The 23,204-nt window shown below is 59.0% G+C and overlaps 1 protein-coding gene across 7 annotated transcripts in view; it reads left to right on the forward strand.

The window, feature by feature from the left end:
* The first annotated feature begins 964 nt into the window (after positions 1-964).
* The window catches only part of LOC136309490 (tyrosine-protein phosphatase non-receptor type substrate 1-like), a 46,642-nt gene continuing 24,402 nt past the window's right edge, over positions 965-23,204 (forward strand). The window contains exons 1-2 of one of the 7 annotated variants that reach the window (XM_066237659.1): positions 965-1,433; positions 5,930-6,017. In XM_066237659.1, coding sequence (XP_066093756.1) covers positions 5,939-6,017 — 79 coding nt within the window. In that variant the 5' untranslated portion in view covers positions 965-1,433; positions 5,930-5,938. Of the gene's footprint in view, positions 1,434-3,800; positions 4,854-4,881; positions 5,043-5,210; positions 5,402-5,928; positions 6,018-23,204 lie in introns of those variants that run through there. The other 6 variants (XM_066237654.1, XM_066237661.1, XM_066237655.1 and 3 more) reach the window with 6 other exon arrangements.

Genomic DNA, 23,204 nt, shown 5'->3' on the forward strand with positions numbered 1-23,204 from the left:
GGCTAGTTGAGGAGACAGACACAGTGCAATAAGGACACACAGTGCTGGCTGCTCACGATGCCTGCTCTGAAGACAAAACGACACAGGGAATGGGAATGGGACAGAGTGCACTGCAGCAGGGCGTGGGGGGGGGCTATTTTTTTTTTTTAAGTTTTTCTGAAGTTGGAAACGGGGAGGCAGTCAGACAGACTCCTGCATGCGCCCGACCGGGATCCACCCGGCATGCCCACCAGGGGGCGATGCTCTGCCCCTCTGGGATGTTGCTCTATTGCAACCAGAGCCACTCTAGCGCCTGAGGCAGAGGCCACAGAGCCATCCCCAGCGCCCCGGGGCCAACTTTGCTCCCATGGAGCCTTGGCTGCCGGAGGGGAAGAGAGAGACAGAGAGGAAGGAGAGGGGGAGGGGTGGAGAAGCAGATGGGCGCCTCTCCTGTGTGCCCTGGCCGGGAATCGAACCCAGGACTCCTGCACGCCAGGCCAACGCTCTACCACTGAGCCAACCGGCCAGGGCAAGGGTGACTATTTTAACCGGGTGGTTTGGCAAGGCCTCCTGGAGGAGGCAACCTGTGAGCAGAATCCTCTCTCTCTCTACGGCAGCTCTCTTATCTGTAAAATGTATAATTAGCACCCCTCCCAGGTGTGGTGTGAAGGTCACATGGATGTGCCTGTGAGGCACAGGAGGTGCGGGAACAACTCGGAACCTGTTCTTTGAAGAATTGAGTCCCAACCTGGACTATCTATCTGTGCGTCCCGAGGCCACGTCACCCGATCGCTCTGAACTTTGGTTTCCACCGGCCATGAAATGGCCAGAAGAAGCCTTGGCGAGAAGCGGGCACCGGCCAGCAGGCCAGCCGAGCAGGGGTGCCGTGGGGCCTCCCACCCCCTGCCCCCCACCTCCCGCCCCCTGCCCCCCGCCCCACCGCCCCCCTGCCCAGCTGTCAGCAGCTCCTCTCGGGGGCTGTTGCTACCCTGGTCCGGGGCCGCCTAGGAGTCCTTGCTGTTTTTATTTTGATTGTTCTGGCTCCAAAGCTGAGGCCGCTCTCACTCCAAATGGCTCTTCTTGCCCAGAAAAATAGGTCGTTGGCAGCTCCAGCCTCCTGACAAGCCCCACACAAAGGCGGCACGGCGGGCCTGCCTGCTGACGCCGGCCCAGGGTTACTGGAAGTGAGGAGCTGAGCCCCGGCGGGGCCGGTGCCAGGCCGAGCTGGGTCCCTGCAGGTTCCAGCCTCCTCTGGCAGAGAGACCGTGGTCCAGTCGCTCTCCGCCCCCGGCCGAGTCTCCCCGCCTCTTGGAACCCCTGGAGCTGCGGAGGCTGTCAGACAGCAGGGCCAGGCGCCCCCCAGGGACGCTGTCACCGTCACCCCACCCGCGGAGGCGAACTCCAGATAGGCACCCACTGCAGCTGCTCTTCTACCTTTTATTCCTGTTTCACAGGTGAGGAGACTGAGGCTCACAAACACAATCTTCCCTGGGGTCACCTAAGTCAGACCGGGCACTCTCGGCTGCAAAAGCCCCTGGTGACCCCCTCCTCCCGCCGCGCCGCTGGTCTTCCCCACAGGGAAGGGACATGATCTGGCATCCCATAGAAAGACCCCTCTGGCGGCTCAGTGGAGAAAGAGATGGAGGAAGAGGGGGTTAAAGCTGGAAACAGGGTGCCCTGGGTGGGAGGAGGGGGTGGAGGCTTCCACCCGGGCGGGAGCAGCCACGTTGGCGCTGAGCAGTGGTTTGGCTGTGGAGGGGGAGGGGAGGTCCAGCCGTGGGCCATGCTGCTGGCAGGAGGCACACAGGGGTGACGGGGAAGAGGCGGGGCAGCCACAGGTGGACCCCACTTCTGGCTTTCCGCCTTTGAGCCTTTCGGGTAGCCATTCAAATGCCACCTCCTCGGAGCCTTCCCTGGCCCCCTTCCCTATCTGACCGGCTAAGCATGTTATATACTGGCCTGTGTGTTCACCCCTCCTGCAGCGTCCGTGCCCCGGGGCGAGAGTTTCCGTCTGCTTTCTTGCCCACCTGCGGTACCCACAGCACCTAGCACGGAGCCTGGCTCACAGCAGATGCGTCACTAACACTGTTGAGCGTGTGCACGGATTGCATATGTAGGAAGGGAAATACAATTGTAGTCCAAGCCAACCCAGAAGGCCTTCGATGGAGCTGGCTGATTCGCCTCAATTATCTGCCATAATCTCACCGTGTGACCTTAAATACAGTGGCCCCCAACCTCAGGATGCTCATCGGTCTCAGTGACCTCCCAGCCTGGACGGTCTCAGTGACCTCCCAGCCTGGACAGTGGGCCAAGGGTGATTTCTCTATGGACACTGGATCAAGAGAACAAGGCCTAGGCCTCCTCCTGGGGCAGAGGAACTGCCCTCGTGTTGGGAAACCCCGTGGACAGCCTCTGCCTGTCGGGCTATAAATAACTAGCAGGTGGTTCGGTTATTATCCTCCTGTAATCCGCAGTTTTCTAATCCTAGGCAGGTCTGTGTGTGTGTGTGTGTGTCCGTGTCCTGGGGAAGGTGAATGGCAGGACCTTTGGGAAGCCCAGGCCAGGCGTCGGCCTCATCTGTGAACTCCAGCAGCAGCCCCTGCCCCAGCCGCCACCCCAGATGGAGTCCAGTGATGATGGGCTTTCCCAGAAGTCTCAGCTGGCCACCTCATGGTCTCCGCCGGATGTGGCCTGAAGAGTTAGAGCCTCCCTATCCCCCACTTCAGATACCAGGAGGACCCAGAACAAGCTCTTCACTGGGCCCTGGCTCCCTGTCCGCCTCTCTGTAGCTCACTCTCCCCTGGCGGCCAGACCAGCCTTTTAAACACAAGGATCAGACCATGATGCTCTCCTGCTCAAACCTACCGGTGATTTCCTATCTGCAGAATCGATGCACGGTTTTACCAAGTCCTGAGAGGCCACCCAGCTGGACCACACTCCCCCATCCCTCACTCATTCCCCACTAGCCAAACTGGCCCCAGGGCCTTGATTCATGCTGTTTCCTCTCTTCTTGGAACAGGACATCCCTAGGCATCTGCCTCATCTGTGAACTTCAGCAGCACCAGCCCCTGCCCCAACCCTCACCCCAGATGGAGTCCAACGATGGGCCCCCTGGCGGCCCCTTCATGTGATTCAGCTCCCCATTATCCAGGGAGGCCTTACCCTTATCTAAGCGAGCGCACCCTTCTCGCGCTCTGAGCTCCATCTTCTGTTGTTCATTAATTATTTCTACTCATCTACTTACCTGTCTCGCCACTAGAATATAAATGCGTCATGGCCGGGGACATTGTGTGGGTCCCGGCTGTATCTCCCATACTCACAGGGGAAAAAAAAAACACAAAACAACACAAAAACTCCCCCTGCACTTTAAATATGGCCCAGAACCCTATGGGCTCCCAAGGACTGTTGTCAAACACTTGACTTATTTATCAAATGCTATGGAGCACTTGGGACACACTAGGCACTCTTTAAAGTGCTGTACAAATATTAATTCGTCCGATCCTCACACCAGCCTGTTCAGGTTGATACTCCAGGTGGCCTCCTTTCAGAGGAGGAGGTTGAAGTACAGACAGGATAAGGTATTTCCCCACGTCTACCTGGCTCTTAAGAGGTGGCTGGCAGGATTTGAACCCCAAGGGGTCTGGTCTATGCTCTCTACAGCTGTAGCCCTTGCCTGTCTCCCTTCTAGGGCAAGACCAGGAACCAGGCATCTGACAGGGAGGCTGGGATGGGAGTGGGTGGGTGGGTGGGATGTCATTTTGTAAAGGTCTTTATTTCGCCTGGGACTCAGAACTTCAGATGTCAGTGTCTATCTCTGGCCTTGCTGTGTGGCCTTAGACAAGTCCGCTTCCTCTCTGGGGGCCAGAACCCCCTCTGATTGCTTCATTCATAGCCTTGACTTAACAGCGGCTTGTTTCCGAGCCCCAGACCCTCCTATTAGCCCAGGATCTTGGACTTCTTTGCCTCCCACAGTCCGGGAGCCACCTTTGCCAGGTGGCCAACACTGCAACTCCTTATCACTAACCCGGCTTCTCCTGGGAACACTGCTTATCGCCAAGGAGAGGGGAAGCGACAGAGTGAGAAGGAGAGGAGGAGGATGGAGGGGGTGGGGGAGACAGAGAGATACTGAGCTCTGTCCTCTCTGACTCCAGCCCTCTGGCCTCTGTTCCCCTCCCTCTCTGTCAGATTCCTCATTGCCTGGCATTTACTTCCCTGGAGCCCTGGACTTCAAGTCACCTCTCCCCTCCACCCCCTGAGTCTGCCACCCCTGACAAGAGAGGCCCCTGGCAGAGAGCCCACCATCCCCGGGGAGGTGGGGAGACCCTTCCTCTCCAGTTTCCTGGCCCTAGCCCCCTTTCTCGCTCTCTCCAACCTGCGCCTCTCTTCCAGGAGGCACTGAAGTCCTTCCTACACACACGCTATTTCTGTACCGTCACTCTCTCCTTCCTCTCCCCCCTTCCCCCCGACATTCACTTACTTCCTGCTTTTCCTGCACCTAGGCCCAGCTCCGAAGGAATCGGGGGTCCCCCTCTGGCCCCAGCCCCCCCTCCTCCGACAGGGGCCTTCCGCCTTGGGGCAAAGGGGCAGGGCCACTTGGGGAGGGGCAAAGGCAGACACCCCCGTACCCCCTCCGCTCCCCCAGCCCTTCGCCGCCTCCAGCCTGTCGCCAGAGGGAAGCGCGGGCTGACCGCGGCCGGAGTCAGGAGGCCGGGGAGGCCGGCCGCAACTTCCCCAGTCCACCTTAAGAGGACGATGTAGCCAGCTCGCGGCGCTGACCTTAGGAAAACAAGTTTGCGCAAAGTGGAGCGGGGGGCCCGGCACTGGGCAGCCCCGGCGGCGCTCGCAGAGCCTTCCAGCCTCCGCTGGCGACGCAGGTCCGAGTCCGGCTGGCAGTGGGAGGGGGGCAGGCGAGGGGGCGGTTCGGGGCTGGTGACAGCCGCGCGGGCTTCTGAACTGGCACATTGTTGGAGGCGGAGGCTGGTCGAGTCCCGAGCCCGAGCCGGAGCCGGAGCCCGAGCCGGAGCCGGAGCCCGAGCCGGAGCCCGAGCCGGAGCCCGAGCCGGGTGCGCTGGCGGCGGGGGCTGGCGGGGCCGCCTCCCGGGGCGGCTGCGGTGGGCGCGAGCGGGGGTGGGCGCCGGGGCGCAGCGCGGGCGAGGGGCGACGCTGGCCTCCCGGCCGGGCTCTAGGCTCCAGCCCGCCCTCTCTCCGCTCCTCCCCTCCCCCGGGCGCGCGGCTGGCGGGCGCTCGCCGAGAGCGGGCCGGCGTGGCGGGGCCCCGCAGCCCCCGCGCGGGCAGGAGAGCGGAGGGGCTCGGGGAGGGGACGCAGGGGGCCGCGGCCGGGCGCGCGGGGGCCGCGGTGAGGACTGCGGCCCGGAGCGAGGCGAGCCGCGGGCGCCGCCGCGAGGAGTCCGGGCGGGGTTAGGTGGGTGGCGGCGGGGGTGGCCGGCGGGGCTGCCCTGGACCCGGGCTCGCGGTCCTCCTCTCTCCCGCGCTGTCTGTCTCGGTCTGCGCGCCGCCTCGCGCACTCCTCTCCCTCTCTCTCTCTCTCTCTCTCTCTCTCTCTCTCTCTCTCTCTCTCTCCCCCCCCCACCCCCTCGCTTTCTCCCCCCTCTCTCGCCTCCTTGTGTCTCTGGCTCTCTGCCTGGCTACCCTGGGTCTGCTTCCCTCTCCTGCCGCCTCTCTCTGGCCGCCCCGGGCTTCCTTTCTCGCGCGCTTGGGGTCTGCCAGTCTCTCGATCTCTCCTGGGTTGGGGGGGGAGGGTTGCTCCGAAAATCGCGGCGGTGACGGCGGCTCCTAAGCAGCTCCAGGCGCCCGTTCAGGGAAAGAGGGGGAGCCCGGCCGGGAGGGGAGGGCGGGGAGGGGGGTGGAGGGGGGGCTTAGTCATTTCCCCGCTCCAGCCCGCGCCCGCCCGAGCGCGCACTCACGGCCGCTCTCCCTCCTCGCTCCGCAGCCGCGGCCCATGGAGCCCGCCGGCCCGGCCCCCGGCCGCCTCGGGCCGCTGCTCTGCCTGCTGATCGCTGCGTTCTGTACCTGGGCAGGTAAGCACCCCCACCACCGCTGCTGTTCTCGAAACTGCGGGCTCAGGCCTCTCAGACCGCCCCTGGGAGCCACTGGGCTGTCAGCAGTCATAGGGGTAGAGACGCCTGGTAACCAGGGTTACAGATTCGAAAACTGAGGCCAAGAGAGGGCCAGCTACTTGCCCAAGGTCACACAGGCAAGGATGGAACCCAGTCCCTCCCCACTCCTGTGTGCCCCTGTGCTGGGCACTGGCCCCTCCCCGGATGAGTGGCGCCCCTGGCCCTTGCCCAGTCCCCAGGGGGAGGCAGGCCGTCAGTGGCTCTCAGAGCAAGGCACCCTGACTTCTCTGGAAGCTCTCTTCCTGCACTGATTGATGCTTTCCACGGGTCGGATTTCGGGGTCTGAGAGGAGTGGGTGGGGGCAGAGGTCTTCCAGGTTCTGCCTGGGATGGAACAGAAACAGGCTGTTGCAATGAGGGAAGAGTGAGCGTTCCCTGTGGTGCGCAGAGTAAAACCCTGGTCGTGTCTGTATGGGGAGAGAGGAGAAGGGAGGCCGCTGTAACCCTGGGGTGAGCTTCTGCGATCAACAGATCCTGATATGGAAACGCTGTGGATTGTCCCTGTGGTTGCCAAAGCCTCTGGCTGGCCGTTCTCCTTGCTGCCCCCCCCCATCCTCCTGCCTTCCCGGGGCTGCCAGGCAGCTCCCTGCAGTTCAGGGGCTCTGTGGGGCTATTACCTGTGGCTCTGAACAGGTCTTTTTGTTGGCCTACATCAAACACCTGGCTGTCTCCAGCAGGCTGGCTCTGAAGGCTAGCATGTGTTCGCCAAGGGGTGAGGTCACCGTTCAGGAGTCCTGCTTCTTAAAGCGGTTTTGCAAAAAAAAAAAAAAAAAAAAAAAAACAAAACCAAAAAAACAAAACCCCAAAAGCCACGGGCCTCCTGAGAGGGTGTAGGGGACAGAGAAATGGCATTAAAGAGTGGGTGGGTGGGGGGGAAGAAATGAGGGTCTCGGTTTTGGGCTTCTTGAAGCCGTGTTGTCAGCCAGAGGGGTCTCTGCACCCTCCCTCCCTTGAGGAAAGAGGCAGAGATGAGCTCAGTATCTACCTCCCCCTGCTGCATTTGCCTAGAGACTGGTAACCGTCTGAAAGCCACGAGAAAGGGAGAACTGGCAGAGTGGGTGGAAGGAGAAGTGGGGGCAAACAGCTGCTTCTCTCTGCCCCGCACTTTCCCCTGAACGGGGGGGGGGGGGGGGGTCCACGTTGTGGGGCACGCCCTCCCCATTCCCCGGGGTCCTTCGGTTCAAGTTGGGGCCTTGCTGGGCGGAAGGAAACAGGTAGACAGACTTCACCTCTCTCTGCTGACTGGCATCTCGGATCTGCTCTTTCCTGCCTGAGCCGGCCATGCACATCCTGCAAAGTCCCAGCCCCTGCCCCTGCCATCCTTCCTGGCCTGGAAACGCACGAGCGTTCTCACAAATGCTTCATTTTTCCTACAGCAGGGAACTGGGCCCAAGTTCCTCCATGTCTGTCCCAGACCCTTCTCCAACCGGGACCCCGTGCGGTTCGGTTTCCGGCAAACGCGCGGTCACGCCGGCTAACAAGCGTCCGGATGGACTGCCCGCCCGTCCGCCTCTCCCAGGGCTCTCTGGCTTGGTTGGGATCACCACCACCCTTCTGGGGAGAGAATCTCTTCCCTTTTTGTCTATAAAAACAATCTATAAAATGGTAAAGATTAGACCATAAAACTTCCGTTCCAATCCATTCAGCATCAATAGCCTGAAAAAGTGGGAGCAGCGCAGGGGCCGAGATTAACTTTGAAATAAATAAATCTTAGGAGGCGAGAATCAGTTCCTAGGCTGAGGGTGGTGGTAGTGGTGGTGGTGGTGGTGGTGGGATGGGGTGTCACTATCATCGCCCAGGCCTCCCAGCATCCTTCACTCTTCTGCTCTATCGGTCACTCTTAGGTTCCTGGTCACGCTCACGCTCGGGGGGTCCTGGCCTGGGCTTCGCCGGGTTTGGCTGCAGGAGGGGGCTTCAGGCCCGTCCCTCCGTCGGTCTGAGCACGCCAGAGCGGAGCAGCGGCGGGACAGAAGGGCAGGAAGGTGGCGGGAGGCAGTTGTTCCATTTCCTGAGAAAATGGATTTGTTTGAGTGAGACACTCAAATGTGTCAGGTTTAAGGAAGGCGGGTCTGGATTGAATGATGACTCGTGTCTCCGGCAAAAACCGAGACAGCCTGGAAGGTGTCACGTGATCGCGGTGGCTTCACATGACCGTACCCTCTTGAAGAGGGGGCTGGCTGGTCACGACAATTATCTTGTTTGGAGGAGGCCGGGGAAGAAGTTTCTCAAGATGGGCTTTCAGCCCCAGCGCCGCCAAAGGGAAATTCTAAAAAAAGGTGCCGGTGAAGTCATCGACCCGGGTGCCTGAAGCCAGGGTGAGGCTTGTTTCTTAAAAACAACTTCGCAGACGGAGAGGGTGAAACTGAGAAAAGGACGAGGGGCAGAGGACGGGCCACCTGCACAGCCTGGTTCTGTAGCAGCAGCAGCACGTGACGCTGCTGGCCCCTGCCTCGGCCCCACCTAGGTCTTTGGGACATCGCCTATGGGGCTGACCTCATACGAGCTCCCTCCCATTCACCCCTCTCCCCTCTCCGGCCTGGAGAGGCCGACTTGGGGTTCAGGCTTTGGGGGGAAACCTGGGGCTCCCCGGTGAAGTTCCAGCCTTTCGGTAGAGAGGTCACATGCTGCCGGCCCCTCTGTACTTTCCTAAGTGGTGGGGCTCTTCTCGCTTCCTCTTTCACCAGAAGAGAAGGGTGGGGGGCTGTCACCCCCGCTGGGCTCTGGCTATTGGAAGGTCCTCAGAGTCACGTGTTCGTGTTCGTTGGGTAACTTCTGCCCATTCGTTCTTCCTGTACCCACCCCCTGGGGGGAGACTCACTCCTCGCCCGGCCTGGGCCTGAAGTCCTGATGTGAATGAACCACACGCCAAGAGCAGCCAGGAGACTTTGCACAGGAGCCGTGTTCCAGACCCCTACGAACGGCCAGTGGGCGTTCATCTCACCCATCAGCAAGCCAACAAAGACGCCCCATTAGGCAGATGAGGAAAATAGAGTCCAAAACCCAGAGGAGCAACTTATCCAAGGTAGGGAGCCTGGGTTTTGAATCCCGACGCCTCCTGGCTGTGCCCCCCCCCCCACGGAAAGAAGAGGTTCCCGAGGACGTCATTGGGGCTGCTTAGCCCGCGCTGGAGGGAGCGGAAGGGAGCCCCCCTTCCAGGCTCGGATGGAAGGTCCTGGAAGGGTTCCTCTGGGGGCAGAAGTTTTTAACTGAGTCACAGCCGTTCCTTTGAGAAGTAGGCTGAAGACGGTGGCGGCGCTGACAGCCCCTTGGCCCTCGCACAGGACGACTCACGGGAGCGACGTGACTCCCGCCCGAGGGGCCCCATCTGGGCTGCCGCGCTCACGCCGGAGGCCCCCAGAGCTGGAATATTCCTCCGCGCCCCTCCCTCTCGCGCGCTGGTGCCCTTTGCGGCAGATGGAGAGGGGGTGTGCGAGAGGAAGGCAGTCTAAAAGTGTGCGGATCCCACACTCGCTCGCTGCTTCCAATGGCTCCGTGTGACAGGTTATTTTTTTATTTGTGGTCTTGGACTGACGGAAGGTTCCCCCTGCTCCCCCCCACACACACACACTCCCTCCTTAAATGTGCTCAGATGCCTGGCCTGTCAACACAGGCTCCAATCATGTCACTTCCCTGCTCAAAACTGTTGAGTGGGTCCCAATTTTCTTTATAATTTTTTTTTTTTTTTGCATTAGGGCCCTTTTTTTTTTTTCACAACAGGTCTTATTTCTCAGCCACGTGTATGTTCCAAAGAGCTGACCTATGGAGGCGCTGCGGGGCGACGGGGCCGCCTCTCTGTGGGCCAGGGCTTCCCCGGTGGCGACAGGAGCACCTCAAAGGCCTCGAGAGGTCCCCGCCTCGAGGTCCCCGCCGTTGTAGAATCCCTGCTCACACCCTGCTTACCTCCGGGTTCCAGAGCTAAGAGCAAGAGGCGTTTGCTTTTGCGTCACGCCCACTGGCAGGGCCGAGTCCACTTCGGTGAACACGTTTGTACAAATCCACGCCCTTAGCGGAAACTCTGTCCGAGGTGTGCCTTCGCTGCTGCTGTTCCTGCCGTGAGAAGTGCCCTTCCCGGTATCTCTGTGTCTCCGTGTCCCCTCGTGCACCCTTCAGTTTGTGCTCTTCCGCCTTGCAAGCGATCGCACCCTCCTCTGAATCCTCTCCCGGCCAGCCGTTTATCTCCGCCCGCCTGGGGCTGTGGACGCTGCTGTCTCCTCGTGTGGACCCTCGTGCCGGTGCATGTCCAACCCCTGCATCAGCCTTCGGTGGATCATTCAGCCTCCTGATGGTAGAAAAACACAGGCCAGCCTGGTGCTGAGTCACACACAGGCTTGGGAGCAGACACCCCTGGGGGCGAATCCAGCCAAGCTCTCTCTGCTCGGATAACTTAACCCAACTCGAAGTCTCTGGGTCTCCTCCTCTGCGGAACGGAAAGGACATCGACAGCTCCGTTTCCAGGGCTGAGCCGATGCACTACGTGCGTGATGCTTGCAGCCATGCCCGGCACGTCGTAAGTGCTCAGCACGTATTAGCCGGCGCTGTAATCATCGTCCTGGCTCGGCTTGGATCTCCTCCTCCGTACAAGCGGGTCGCGCTCTTGTGAAGCACCCCGCACACAGCTCCTTTTACAGAGTGGGTACTCACAGAACAACAGAGCCCACGAGGGAGGGGGCGTCTGCAGCCCGGGGGGGGGGGTTTCCCTTGTTGCTTTCATGCCGGCGGGGGATGGACACGTTGAGCAGAAGAAGCCCAAGCTGTGATTTAATTGACTGAACGCCGAGGACACAGCTTGCCTCTAGGTGTCTCCGTCCCTTATCCACGGGTCTGGAATTGTGGGTTCCCAGACCTGGAAAGCCGGAGGGGGCCTGAGAGCGCCGTCAACCTCCTCTCCTCCAGAACGTGGTGCCGTCAGGACGCCGTGGCTGGGCCGGCCCGAGAAAGGAAGGGACAGGGGGGCTCCCTCAGCAGAACCCTGGCCAGGAGCGGGTGGGGCGCCACGCCAAGCTCTCCCTTGTCGTTCAGGCCAAGGCTTTTTAACACTGGGGGGTGTGCTGGAGGTGTCCACCGTTAAGACTAGAAATCTGACCGGATCCCGTATTCCGTGGGAAAAAGACTACAGTGATCATGGGAGCCGTCTTTCCTGGCCTGGCCACTTCCTGGGCTCCAGCCTTGGTACGTAGAGCCCCAGGGGTACGGTACAGCAACCTTGGGGAGTGTGCGCAGCGACCATCAGCTGCATTTGACCAATGAGGAAACGAGGCTCAGAGAGGTGCGGCAACTTGCCCAAGGCCACACAGTGAGTGGCAGAGCTGGGGGTTGATGCTTTAGATCAGCCCGGCCCCATGCGATGAAACTGGACATCATGTAAACAAACCTGTTTGACAGGTAGGGGACCTGAGGCCCAGTAGGGGTGCCAGCCTCTTGCCAGCCTCTTGCTTTCTTGGCATGCCTTTCCTTCGAACATCCATCAGTGTCTCCTCTCCCAGGGCGGCAGACAGCTGTTCCCAAGAACATGCGTTTTCCGTCCCATCCTGGAGAAGGAAGCATCTATTTGCACAGCTGAAATGACTTTCCTGTCCGCTTGGGCGTTCCCCAGGCCGGTTTTCTGTGGAAGCCCTGAGCCCAGAGCCCAGGAGCCATCTGCAAAGATGAACTGTCCCTGCCAGGTGCCCCGCTGGGCCTCCAGCCCGGCAGAGATGCAAAACAGCGAAGGTGGAAGTGGAAAAGGATGCAGAATGGGATCTTTGTGTCTGTGAGATTTCCCGGCACAGCCATTTGGGGGCGCAGGGTGTTAGATTGGCTGCAGATTAGCGTCAGGAGCTGAAGGAGATCAGGTGGCCGATCAGGCTCAGGACGTGCGCGCGAGGACGGAAGCTGGATGTGGGGAGTGAGCAATGCACTTCCAGCCGGTGGGATGGCTGGGGAGAGGGGGTGGGGGTGCCGGTGCCAGGGACTCCCAGGTGCACCCCATTCTTCAAGGGCACATCTCCTCCAGAAGTGGAAGCTCGTGGTAGCACGAGCTGAGCCTTGAATTTACATGTTCTCTTCCTCCTTTTTTTTTTTTTTTTAAATATTTGGGAAAATTGCAAATAGACGCAAAACGAGGAGGGATGGTACAGGGCAGTGTTTTCCAATCGCCGCCAGAAATTGCGTGCGGTTCTGCGAAAGGGTCAGCCACCCCGCCGTTGTACGAAGATTATGGACTCGGTGGTTGGTCTAAGTCGTTATTTGCTGACGCTCGGGGTGATTTTTTTGCCGTAGCGGTCCCCAAAATCCTCCTCCTGTTTTCCCCAAGTGTGAAAAGGTTGAAACCTATTGGTATAATAGGGAACCCCGGCTTGACCGCCAATCTGCCATTCTTGTTTCTCCCCTTGGGGTTCAGGAGAGATATTATAAAGCAAAGGCTAGAGATGGGGGATCATTTCACCCATCAATACATTGAGGGGTGCCATTGTCTAGTACTCACAGTGAGCCAAAAAGCATGGAGTCCTTCACCCCCTAAGGGCCCCGAGGCTCCCCAAGGCCACAAAGCCAGGGAGAGTTAAAACCGGCTCCAAGTTGACTCGTACCCACTTGGCTGTCCTTATTATGATTATGTTCATTAGAAATATTCATTCAGCAAAAATATTTTTTTTTCCTGAGCGGCTACTGTGTTCTCAGATGGCTCTAAGTGCTGGGAATACAACCGTGGACCAGACAGACAAAACTGCCCGCTCTCATGGAGCTGACATTCTCATGAGGAAATAAAAACAGACCCAAGTAAACACTGCATCAGGTGGAGACAAAGGCCATGGAGGCAACTAAAGCAGGAGGAAGGGGGTGGAGGGTGGAGTGGGCACAGAGGCAGGGCTTCTCTGAGGGGCAGAGGCCTGAATTAGTCAGAGGGAGCAGCCATGGGGATATCAGGAGAAGAGCACGCCACACTGAAGGAATAGCAAGTGCAAAGGTCCTGAGGCTTGCTGTGTTCCAGGGCTAGAAAGGTGGCCATGAGGCTGGAGTGGAGGGAGACGGGGTAGGGGAGTTAAGAGAGGTCAAGGCCAGACCAAGTAGAGCAGGGGTCCCCAAACTATGGCCCGCGGGCCACATACGGCCCCCTGAGGCCATTTATCCGGCCCCCGCTGCACTTCCGGAAGGGCACCTCTTTCATTGGTGGTCAGTGAGAGGAGCATAGTTCCCATTGAAATACTGGTCAGTTTGTTGATTTAAATTTACTTGTTCTTTATTTTAAATATTGTATTTGTTCCCATTTTGTTTTTTACTTTAAAATAAGATCTGTGCAGTGTGCATAGGGATTTGTTCATAGTTTTTTTTATAGTCTGGCCCTCCAATGGTCTGAAGGACAGTGAACTGGCCCCCTGTGTAAAAAGTTTGGGGACCCCTGAAGTAGAGTCTGGTTCATGGAGTACCTGACAGCCACGTGATAGGATCCTTACTCTGTAGGTGATCTCATTTAATCTTCACCGCGGTGCTGGGAGACGGGAACTAGTGTTATACCCATTGCACAGATGCAGCAACTGAGACTCAGAGAGGTGAAGTGACTTGCCCAAGGTCACCCAGCTTGTAAATACAGAGCTAGGATTCGAGCCCAGACCCCGACAGACGGCAGCAAGCTCATCACTGCTTTCCAGCTTCCACTCCGGCCCCTTCAAGGCCCCTCACCCCTAGGAACGGAGTGAATCAAATCCTCTTTGTTCCTGCTCCGAACTTTCCAGTGGTTCCCGCTGCCCTTAAGAGTGAAATCAAACTCCTTACGCACCAGGCCCGGCATTTCCTGGACGGCACCTGTCTCTCCAGCCTCATCTCGCACCTGACTCCCCTTCCTCCCCGTGGGTTACCGCCACAGCAGCCTCCTTTCCGGTCTTGGTAGGCACCAACTTCCTTCCTGCCTCAGGGCCTTTGCACGAGCAGCTGTTCTCTCCTATGGAACACCTTCGGCGGCCTTTGCGTTCTCCGGGCTCCAGTTGCGGTCTCGCCTCGTCAGAGAGTGCTTTTCCTAACCACTCCAACCTCAAAGAGGTCCCCCCCTTATCCACGCTCATGACGCCTACGATGTTCTTTTCCTAGCAGCCCCGGCCGTTTCTGTATTTGTTGATTACCTCAGCCCTGTCTCCCCCACAGGATCCCAGCTGCAGGAGAGAAGGGACTGTGTCTGTCTTAGTCACTGCGAGGCCTCCTGGGACCTTAGCACCCAGTGGAAACAGTGGGTCAGTTAACACTGTGTCGGTTGAATGGAGGCAGTGGGTGAGGTACTGAGATCGCTGCCGCAGGGTCACATGGGCAGTTGCCCTGGTTCGAAGCAGCTCAGAGTGGTGCCCTAACGACTAGCTGGTCCTTCTGCGGCCGAGGCCACGAGCACACCGCAAATCCCTGGCCCATTTGTGCTGACACAAGAAACCCTAAAATACCAGGAAGTACAGAAATATCAGTGTCAGCCTGGGCAGAGAGAGCTGGCCAAGCCATCCCAGGATGCGTCCTTAAAATCCTGGCGACACGGAATTTTAAAGACAGCTCGCCCCGGTGTGGACACCGTGACTAAGTGAGCAGGCCCGCCGTGACATGGGGCACAGTCAGCGCTGCGCTCTCCGAGCCAGGGCCTGGTTTGGAGGGCTCGCTCGCTCGCTCGCTCGGGGCGCGCTCGCTCGGGGCCAGGGGGCCGTGGCGGGGAAGAGGCAGGTGGAGTCAGGTCGTGACCTTCGCCAAAGTGTCCGAACCCGTCTCAGCCTCCGTCTTGTCCTCTGTGAAGTGGGCGTGGTCCTGGCCCCGTCTCGCTGGGTCCCTGGGGAGGTGTGGGGAGGAGTGGGGAGGCCTGTCACGCTGCTAGTAATGTCGGCATTCGATGCTTGTTAGCCGTTATTGCTGTTACTCTTGCTGTTGTGTGGTCGTTATTTCATGGTTTGAGGCCTTGCGAGAGCAGGTGGGGGCCCTCTGTTCTTATCCCAAACCAGCCAGGAGACCTGGAACTTACTATGCTGCCCCTCTGGGCCTCAGTTTCCCCTTCCGCGGAGCAGAGGCTCAGCCTGGCTGCTGTCCTGCGGGTCCCTTCCGGCCCTCACGCTGCAGCCCGGATACCCATCTGTCCTTCGTCCTGATGACACCCCCACACCCCTCTCTAACGGGGCCAGGCGGTGAAATGGACGCGCGCTTTGGGTCACGTGCTTGCTGTGCTGCTTCCCGGCGGTGCGCTCTGGGGCAAGCGTCTTGCTTGCTCTGAGCCTCAGTTTCCCCCTCTGTGAAATGGAAACATCACCCCCCTCTCTCCTCTCGCATAGGGACTGTCGAGGGTTAAGGGAATTAAAAGCCTTGGAAAGTGCTTTCTCGAGCTGCAAAAAGGTCTATAAAAGGCATCAGCGAATAGTGTCAGCTCGGGGGGGGGGGGGGGGACACCTCGTCCGAGACTTGTCTGCTGTAGGCAGCAGTGTGCTGAAAAACCTTGGCGAATGCCAGTTAATAGATGTGCGTCGCTTTTAAGGGGGCCTTTATCTCGGCTGGGAAAATGTGTGCGTGTCCTTGGCAGCCGGAGAATCTGGAAGCCCAAGCTGGAGGGGGACCCCGTCGCCAGGAGAAGCGAGCGTAACACAGGAGCTTCGATGGCGATGGCTGAGGGAGGAGCGAGCGGAACACAGGAGCTTCGATGGCGATGGCTGAGGGAGAAGCGAGCGGAACACACGAGCTTCGATGGCGATGGCTGAGGGAGGAGCGAGCGGAACACAGGAGCTTCGATGGCGATGGCTGAGGGAGAAGCGAGCGGAACACCCGAGCTTCGATGGCGATGCCTGAGGGAGGAGCGAGCGGAACACACGAGCTTCGATGGCGATGGCTGAGGGAGAAGCGAGCGTAACACAGGAGCTTCGATGGCGATGGCTGAGGGAGAAGCGAGCGGAACACAGGAGCTTCGATGGCGATGGCTGAGGGAGGAGCGAGCGGAACACATGAGCTTCGATGGCGATGGCTGAGGGAGGAGCGAGCGGAACACATGAGCTTCGATGGCGATGGCTGAGGGAGAAGCGAGCGTAACACCCGAGCTTCGATGGCGATGGCTGAGGGAGAAGCGAGTGTAACACAGGAGCTTCGATGGCGATGGCTGAGGGAGGAGCGAGCGGAACACACGAGCTTCGATGGCGATGGCTGAGGGAGACGTCCGTGTCTGAGTCCTCCTGCCTCTGCCCCTCCCCGGCCTCTCGAGGTGTCAGCATCCTCACCTGGAGGAAGGGGATGGTGACCAGGCAGTCGTGACAGTTAAACGAGGGCTTCCCCACTCTCTGGCCTCGTCCACAGTGTGTACCCACCACCAGAGCATGGCCGGGCGGCTCTACGGCCTCTCTCAGAGGAGCAGTCGGGCCTGGAGGTTGGCAGGACACGGGGGGGGGGGGGGAAGGTGTCTCAGCTTCTCCAGGCCTCAGTTTCTCCCTCTGCAGAATGGGGAGGTGGGAGGAAGGGCCTTGGGTTGTTGAGTGACTGTGTGAGTGAATGGTGGGCGTTACTGTTCCCACATGCTGTTCCAGGCTCAGCTGGTCTCCCCTGGCCTGGCGGACACAGAGGGCGTTTTGACAGCACAAGCATTCGGTCGTTGTTCCCTCCTGCTTTGCAAACAGGGCCACACCGCAGGCCTTTCTTTGTCACCTCCAGGCCTAGTCAAAACCCAGCAAGCACTGGCCAGGGCCCCTGGCCCTCCCTGCCTCCCGGTCTCCTTGCCAACAGGCTCGGGTCCTGCTCCGAGTGGCCTCGGGCGGACGCTGGGGCGGAGCTGGCTTTGCCTCCCAGTGAATAGCCTGAGTTTCTCACGCTTGAGGCTGTGAACTTGTGTCATCCTCCTCATCCTGAAATACCCAGGACGTGGGCACGGCTGCCCAGCACCGAGCGCTTTCCTCTGTGCCGGGCCCGGCACGGAGGTCTGGACCCTCATTTCGCCCTCAAACAACCCTGGCGTGTCTGCTGTTGCTCCCACGATCGGCATCCCCATCCCCGTTCCACAGCTGAGAAAGCAGAGGTCCAGAGGGGGTGAAGACATTTCCTAAGGTCTTTTAAATGGCCGAGTTGGAATCCAAATCAACACATACATTCGGCCGATGCCGGGCACTGGTATGTGTCAACCCTGGAGGGTCCTGTGGGCAATGAAGCTAAATCCTTCCTCTCCAAGGGCTTATGGCAAGTCTAGGACAGGGAGTTGGACACGGAAGACATGAACAGATAGATATGCTGGGTGATAGGAGAAAAACAAAGCAGAGCAGAGAGCACTGAGGAGGCAGTATCTTGTACAGAGTGGCCAGGGAAGGCCTCTCGGGTAGGCCTGAGGGACGTGAGGGCGCCGGCATGTAGGCATATAGGGGAGGAGAGTGCCAGGCAGAGGCAATGGCAAGTGCAAAGGCCCTGTGGTGAGTGGAGATTGTGGCATGGCTGAGAACCAAGGCTGTCGGGTCCTGGGTGCCGCCAGAAGGATTCTGGGTCTCACTGTGGGTGCAGGGGGACCTGCAGGAGGGTGTTGAGCACAGGAAGGGTGTGACCTGGCGTAGGTTTCAGGGGCACCCAGGGAGGGTGTGTGTCGGAGGGAGGCGATGTAGAGGCGGGAGCCCAGTTCAGAAGCTGAAATAAGGATGCAGGTGCGGGATGGTGGGGCGGGAGAGGTGGTAAGAAGGGGCCAGGGTCTGACTGAATCTTGGAAGCTGAGCTGGCAGGACCTGCTGTTAGATGGGGCGTGCAGGATGGGGGGGGGGGTGCTGAGGAAGTGGCCAGTTCTCTGTCCTGCCCCTGCACCCTCTGACCACTGACCACCGCCTAACCTTGGGGAGACAAATGGTGGTGTTCCCGTCTCCACAGGTGAGAAAGGGGTGGGGGCTTAGAGAAAAGTGACATTGCTGAGTCACCCCGCTAGAAACGAGACTTACTCGGGCCGGGCGTTAGGTTGCGTTGGCCCCGTAAGCGTTGACCTGTTGCGTGGAGGGCCTGCCAGGCTCTACCCTCTTCTCTGCAAGGGCATGGCATGGCGCCCAGTTCCCTGAGCTGCCTGGAGTGGGGGTGGAGGCAGGGGCACCCTGAGCCTGCTGGGCCCGCCCCAGCTCATTGACAAGGCTGTGTGTGTCCCCCATCTTTGCTGGCTCCGGTGCAGGTCACAAGCTGCAGCCCGCTCCCAGCGACGGCCTGTTGTTCAGATGGCAGCTGAAGCCACCCTGTGGGGTGTCAGCTTAGCCCCGTCCCAGGCTGGCCCTATGCCAGCTTGTTCCCCGCCAACAAGCTTATTGTCCCAAGGACTCTGCCTGGCCCCTGGATTGTCCAGGGTCCTCATCTCCCCTCTTTGCCTTTGCCCGTGTGGTGCCCCCTTTCTGGAATGCCTTCATTCTCCCTAGCCTCTGTCAGCCTTTAAGACCTAGCTCAGGGGCCGCCGCCTCCAGGAAGTCTCTCCAGATACCACCCCTCTTCCAAGACCCCATCCCCAAGCCTCTTCTTGCTCACTCCTCACCCTGCCCGTGGTTCTTGCCGTTGCCCGGGACTCCGCCCTACAAGGGCAGGGACCCGTCTTACCCAGCTGCGTCCTGCGGCGTGAGCTTTGAGAGGACGTGAATGAATCTGTCTGACGCCAGGAAAAAATCAATGCCTCACTGTGGCTGTGGGAGCCCGGGCACACCTGCTTCGTAGCCTGAGTTCCCGCGGGAACCGCAGAGCCACACCGCCGTCCGCCCGTGTGGCACCCCCACCCCCACCCCGGGAATCAACCCAGGCACCATCTGTTCCCTCGCCCGGCGTCGTGAGCCCCAGCAGGGCCGCTCCAGGCTGGCCTCTTCAATGCCGTGCCCTGCGGCCACACCTAGTACGCTGGTGCCCGGGAAGGTCTGGGCCTCCTCTCAAGGGCGGGACCCGTGTCAGGTGCCACGCAGGGCCTTGCCCACCAGAAGCTGCCGAGAGGCTCGTGGGAAGCACCTCTCCCACCCTCCTCCTTCTCTGCACCCTGTGCGTGGAGACTGGGGCGTGCCTGGCATGTTCACAGGGGACACGTGGACACACAGGGCGCACACAGACGGTGGGCCCCACGCAGGCTGCATCCCTGCCCCCCAACGCTGTGTCAGCACACACCCCCTCACACCCACACTCACGTGTGCACCTCTCCTGCAGCACACGGGCCCTCCCTGCGCACACCCTCCACACACACACACACACACACACACACCCGTTACACATCCCACTCCACGTGCTTGCCTCTCCTGCCCCCTTCCCACACACACACTCACATGAACTGCCGTGCGCACACCCCTCCCAGACATCTGCTCGCACCCTCAGGCACAGACACACCCTCTCCTGCCGCCGACACGCTCGGCTCGCTCACACCTGGGCCGTCTACGGTTTGGATACGTGTGCGCACGGTTCACACCCCTCGTGCCCCTGGTCACTGGCCCCATTGAGACACACTCTGAGCTGCGCAGTCGCACGTTCCTGCACACACGCGTCGTCCCTGCACACGCTCACCGCTGTGCATACCGCCACCACGTTCCTGCACACACGCGTCGTCCCTGCGCACGCTCACCGCTGTGCATACCGCCACCACGTTCCTGCACACACGCGTCGTCCCTGCGCACGCTCACCGCTGTGCACGACCCCGGGTCCACCCGGGCGTCCGTGTGTGAACGCTGGCCCTCGGCACCTTCGGGCACGTGTGTGCACAGTCCCGCCTGCTCTCCTCCACCCCTGTGCATACTGCCACCACCCTGCAGCACACGCGTGTCGTCCCTACACACGCTCACCGGTATGCACGACCCCAGGTCCGCCCAGGCGTCCGTGTGTGAACGCTAGCCCTCGGCACCTTCGGGCACGTGTGTGCACAGACCCGCCTTGCTCTCCTCCACCCCTGTGCATACTGCCACCACCCTGCAGCACACACTCACACGCAGGACCCAGAGGACGCCCAAGGCGGCACCGGGGAGGTGCTGCTGTGCTTCGGGCTGACAGACCAGCCGCGCGCCCCCCTCACCCCCTCCATGGCCAGTAATGATCAGGACCATGGTCAGGGAGCGGGGTGCCAAGCTACCCCTGTGTGCGGGCCGGGGCGGGGGACAGTGGGTGTCATTCGAGCCATCCTGCGATGCTGGCACAGCCCGGCTCCAGCCATAGCCTCCCAAGCCCTGGGCTCCTTAACTTTGTGGAAACCTGGCAGGTGGCCTCCATCTGGTCCCCGAAGTCCCCGCTTCTGGGGGACACTCGGGCTCCTGCAGGAGTGGCAGTGGGCGCCCTCCTGGGCAAGGCTGGCTCTGGGGCAGTGTGTGTATATGTCAGCGTTGTTCTCTGCGCCCCGACGGGGCCGGCTTCTGCAGGCGTCAGCCCCCCTCCCCCGGGGTCACAGTCGCCCTGATTTCCTTCTAGCAAGTTTCGATTTTAAGTTGATTTGTTTCTCCCACTAGAAAAGCATCCGTGCTTATGTTTTTCACTTCTAATGAAAATTGTTTTCATCTTTTCTTCATTTCAAAAGCAACGCTTGAACACGGGGTGGGGGATGGATATATATGTATCCACACAAGCCTGGTGGTCAGTCCTCCACCCCCACCCTGTGCCTCCTCTCCCACCCCCCCCCCCCGGCCTGTTGGTGGAGGACCGAGGAGGCTGAGGGGGTGGGGCAGGAGCACCCGGGACCAGGCATGGGCTCAGTCAGAGATGCTGGCAGGCGTCACCTGTCCCAGAGGCTGTGCTTCATTCCAGATGTGACTCTTTGATTCAACTCTTGAAAGTCCATTGTCTGTGCCTGTGAGCAAGCCTCACAGGGCCAGGGCCAGAACCGTCCCACGGCCCTCAGCTCCGGGCCTGGCGCACAGTGGGTTCCCATCATTCATCCCCGACCACCCCTGTGCCGTGGGCTCCCGCGTCCCACGCACACTGAGTTCCTGGTACAACAGATTCACATCCACGGGGCAGGCACCCCCTGCTGTGCCGCCTTCTTCCATTAGACAACTTACAGCGTTTATTTCATTATTATCATTATTTTTTTTTACCCAAACCAGTAAATGTTCACAGTTAAAGAAAGAAAAAGAGACTTCAGTATATTGCTTACTAGAAAATGTGCCCACCTGGTTCCAGATGGATTCACACTTCAACCTGAGGGCACTTGTCATCCTAGACCTCTTTTCTCTAGATATTCAATCAGCTATTCGATCTGCAAATATCGTGCTCTGTGCCAAGCCCGATTAAGAGGAAGCTGAGGAACATAGAGTGAACGACACAGGCAGCCAGACAGACAGACGTCTTGGAAGGGAGGTTCATTCAAACAATAAACGTGTATGTAATGTCCATATTAATGCCTGTATAGGTTTTTATTATTACAGAATGGGATACTGTGAATATTCCTTACTATCCATCCAGTTTAGAAAAAGCTGCAGAAATCCCCCAAATAGGAAGGAGAAGTCAGAATCACCCACCAGCTCTCTAGCTCCGTGACCCAGGGAGAGCTGTGGTTTATAGCTTGGTATCGCACCTCGCAGCTGTTTGTTTATGTATCGTTTTATTTTATACGGTGACGCTGCCGCGAGCCTACCGGAAGGATAGATTTTCCTTTCCTTTTATTGCGCAAGTCGTGCAAACAGAAAACATAAACACGAAACCCCTTGTAAGTCTACCGCTCACGGTAAATCACTGCTAATCTCTAATATCATCTATCCTTCTTTTTCGAAACAAGAAGTTTGGGATCAGACTTGAAAATGCCACTCAGTAACTGACTGTGAATGCCTAATGGATCCCTGCGTCGGTGATTGTAAGTCTCCGCGCTCATTCTCGTGGCTGTGGACTTGGTCGTGGCCTTGGCCGTGGCCTGGGGTCAGCATCTGTGGGACCAACCAGTCTCCTTCCTTGGATATGAGGATATTTCCAGTTTTGGGTTTTTTTTTGTTTTGTGTGTATGTGTGTGTGTGTGTGTGTTTTTAACATAGAAGAACCAAATGGAGGAAGCAAAATGTTTGCACCCTCCTTAGATATCGGAGCACGGTTTTTACATGGTTTTCTATTCACTCATTTTAACGACTCCCAAAATGTTGATCTCGGTTGTCTTGGACGGCATTCTATGAGATCATTATTTTGTGCTTATATAATATATATTTTGTTTCCTCTCAACGCTTGCTTTGCAACGAACAGGTTTTATTTGCATAATCATGATGTCATTTAAAATTATGCCATGCAAAAATGTCTGGATTATCACCGTTTTCCTTAGGATTGCTTTTCATGGCTTCCTGCCCTTCCATCCGGGGGGGGGGGGGGGGGAGTTAGGCCACGATTCACTTAACCAGTCCCTGTCCTTGACCGTTTGGGCTTTCTCCCAACTTTGTCAAGATCTGTTGGGCGGGGTGGGGGCGCCCCCACCCCAGGCAGACAGCCTTCACAGCTTTGGTACACCCTGCCAAACTGCTTCCCCTAAAGGGTGTCCCAGTGGCCCCGCCCACCAGCAGCGTGTGAGGGTGCCCACCCAGCCGGGGGTTGGGGCGGACCATCCCAGCCCCTGCACAGTCGCTGTCTCTGCCAGGGGCTCAGGAGAGAGCAGGAAATGGCTTTGTCCGCGATGCCAGCGCAAGGAGCCCGGGCCCACAACTGCAGGAGTCGAGTTTTAACAAGCCCGGTTCCCAGAACAGAACCTGCAGAGAAGAAGAAAAGCAGGCAGGCAGGCAAAAAAAAAACACCACCACTCTCTGCTGGGAGAAACACACACACACACACACACACACACACACACACACACACACACACGATTAAAATAGTATTTGGCACTTACGTCGCACTTTTCGTATTCTTCAAACGCTTTATAAACACCAGCTAATTAATTAAAGCTGCCTAGATCGGGCTGCCGTTGGTGGAGGGAACTTGAAAAGGTTTGGGTGGGGGGAGGGCAGCTCTACAGAAGCTCCAGATTTTATAGTTGTCCCCCCCCACACACGCCCGGGTGTGATTGCAGGATTGCGGGCCTCCCGCGGCACCACAGGAATAGCCCTGCTCAGACACGCCGCCGTGCGCCCGGTTCCGCCGCGGCCTGGCCGCTGCACGCCGCTCCCCTCGCCGCTTGCTGACTCACAGCCCTTGTGGTGTTATTGATAAAGGATAATAATAACCGCAGTGCATCCCGGGCATCTTGCGC

This window comes from Saccopteryx bilineata, chromosome 6 (assembly GCF_036850765.1).
Source record: "Saccopteryx bilineata isolate mSacBil1 chromosome 6, mSacBil1_pri_phased_curated, whole genome shotgun sequence".
NCBI lineage: Eukaryota > Metazoa > Chordata > Mammalia > Chiroptera > Emballonuridae > Saccopteryx > Saccopteryx bilineata.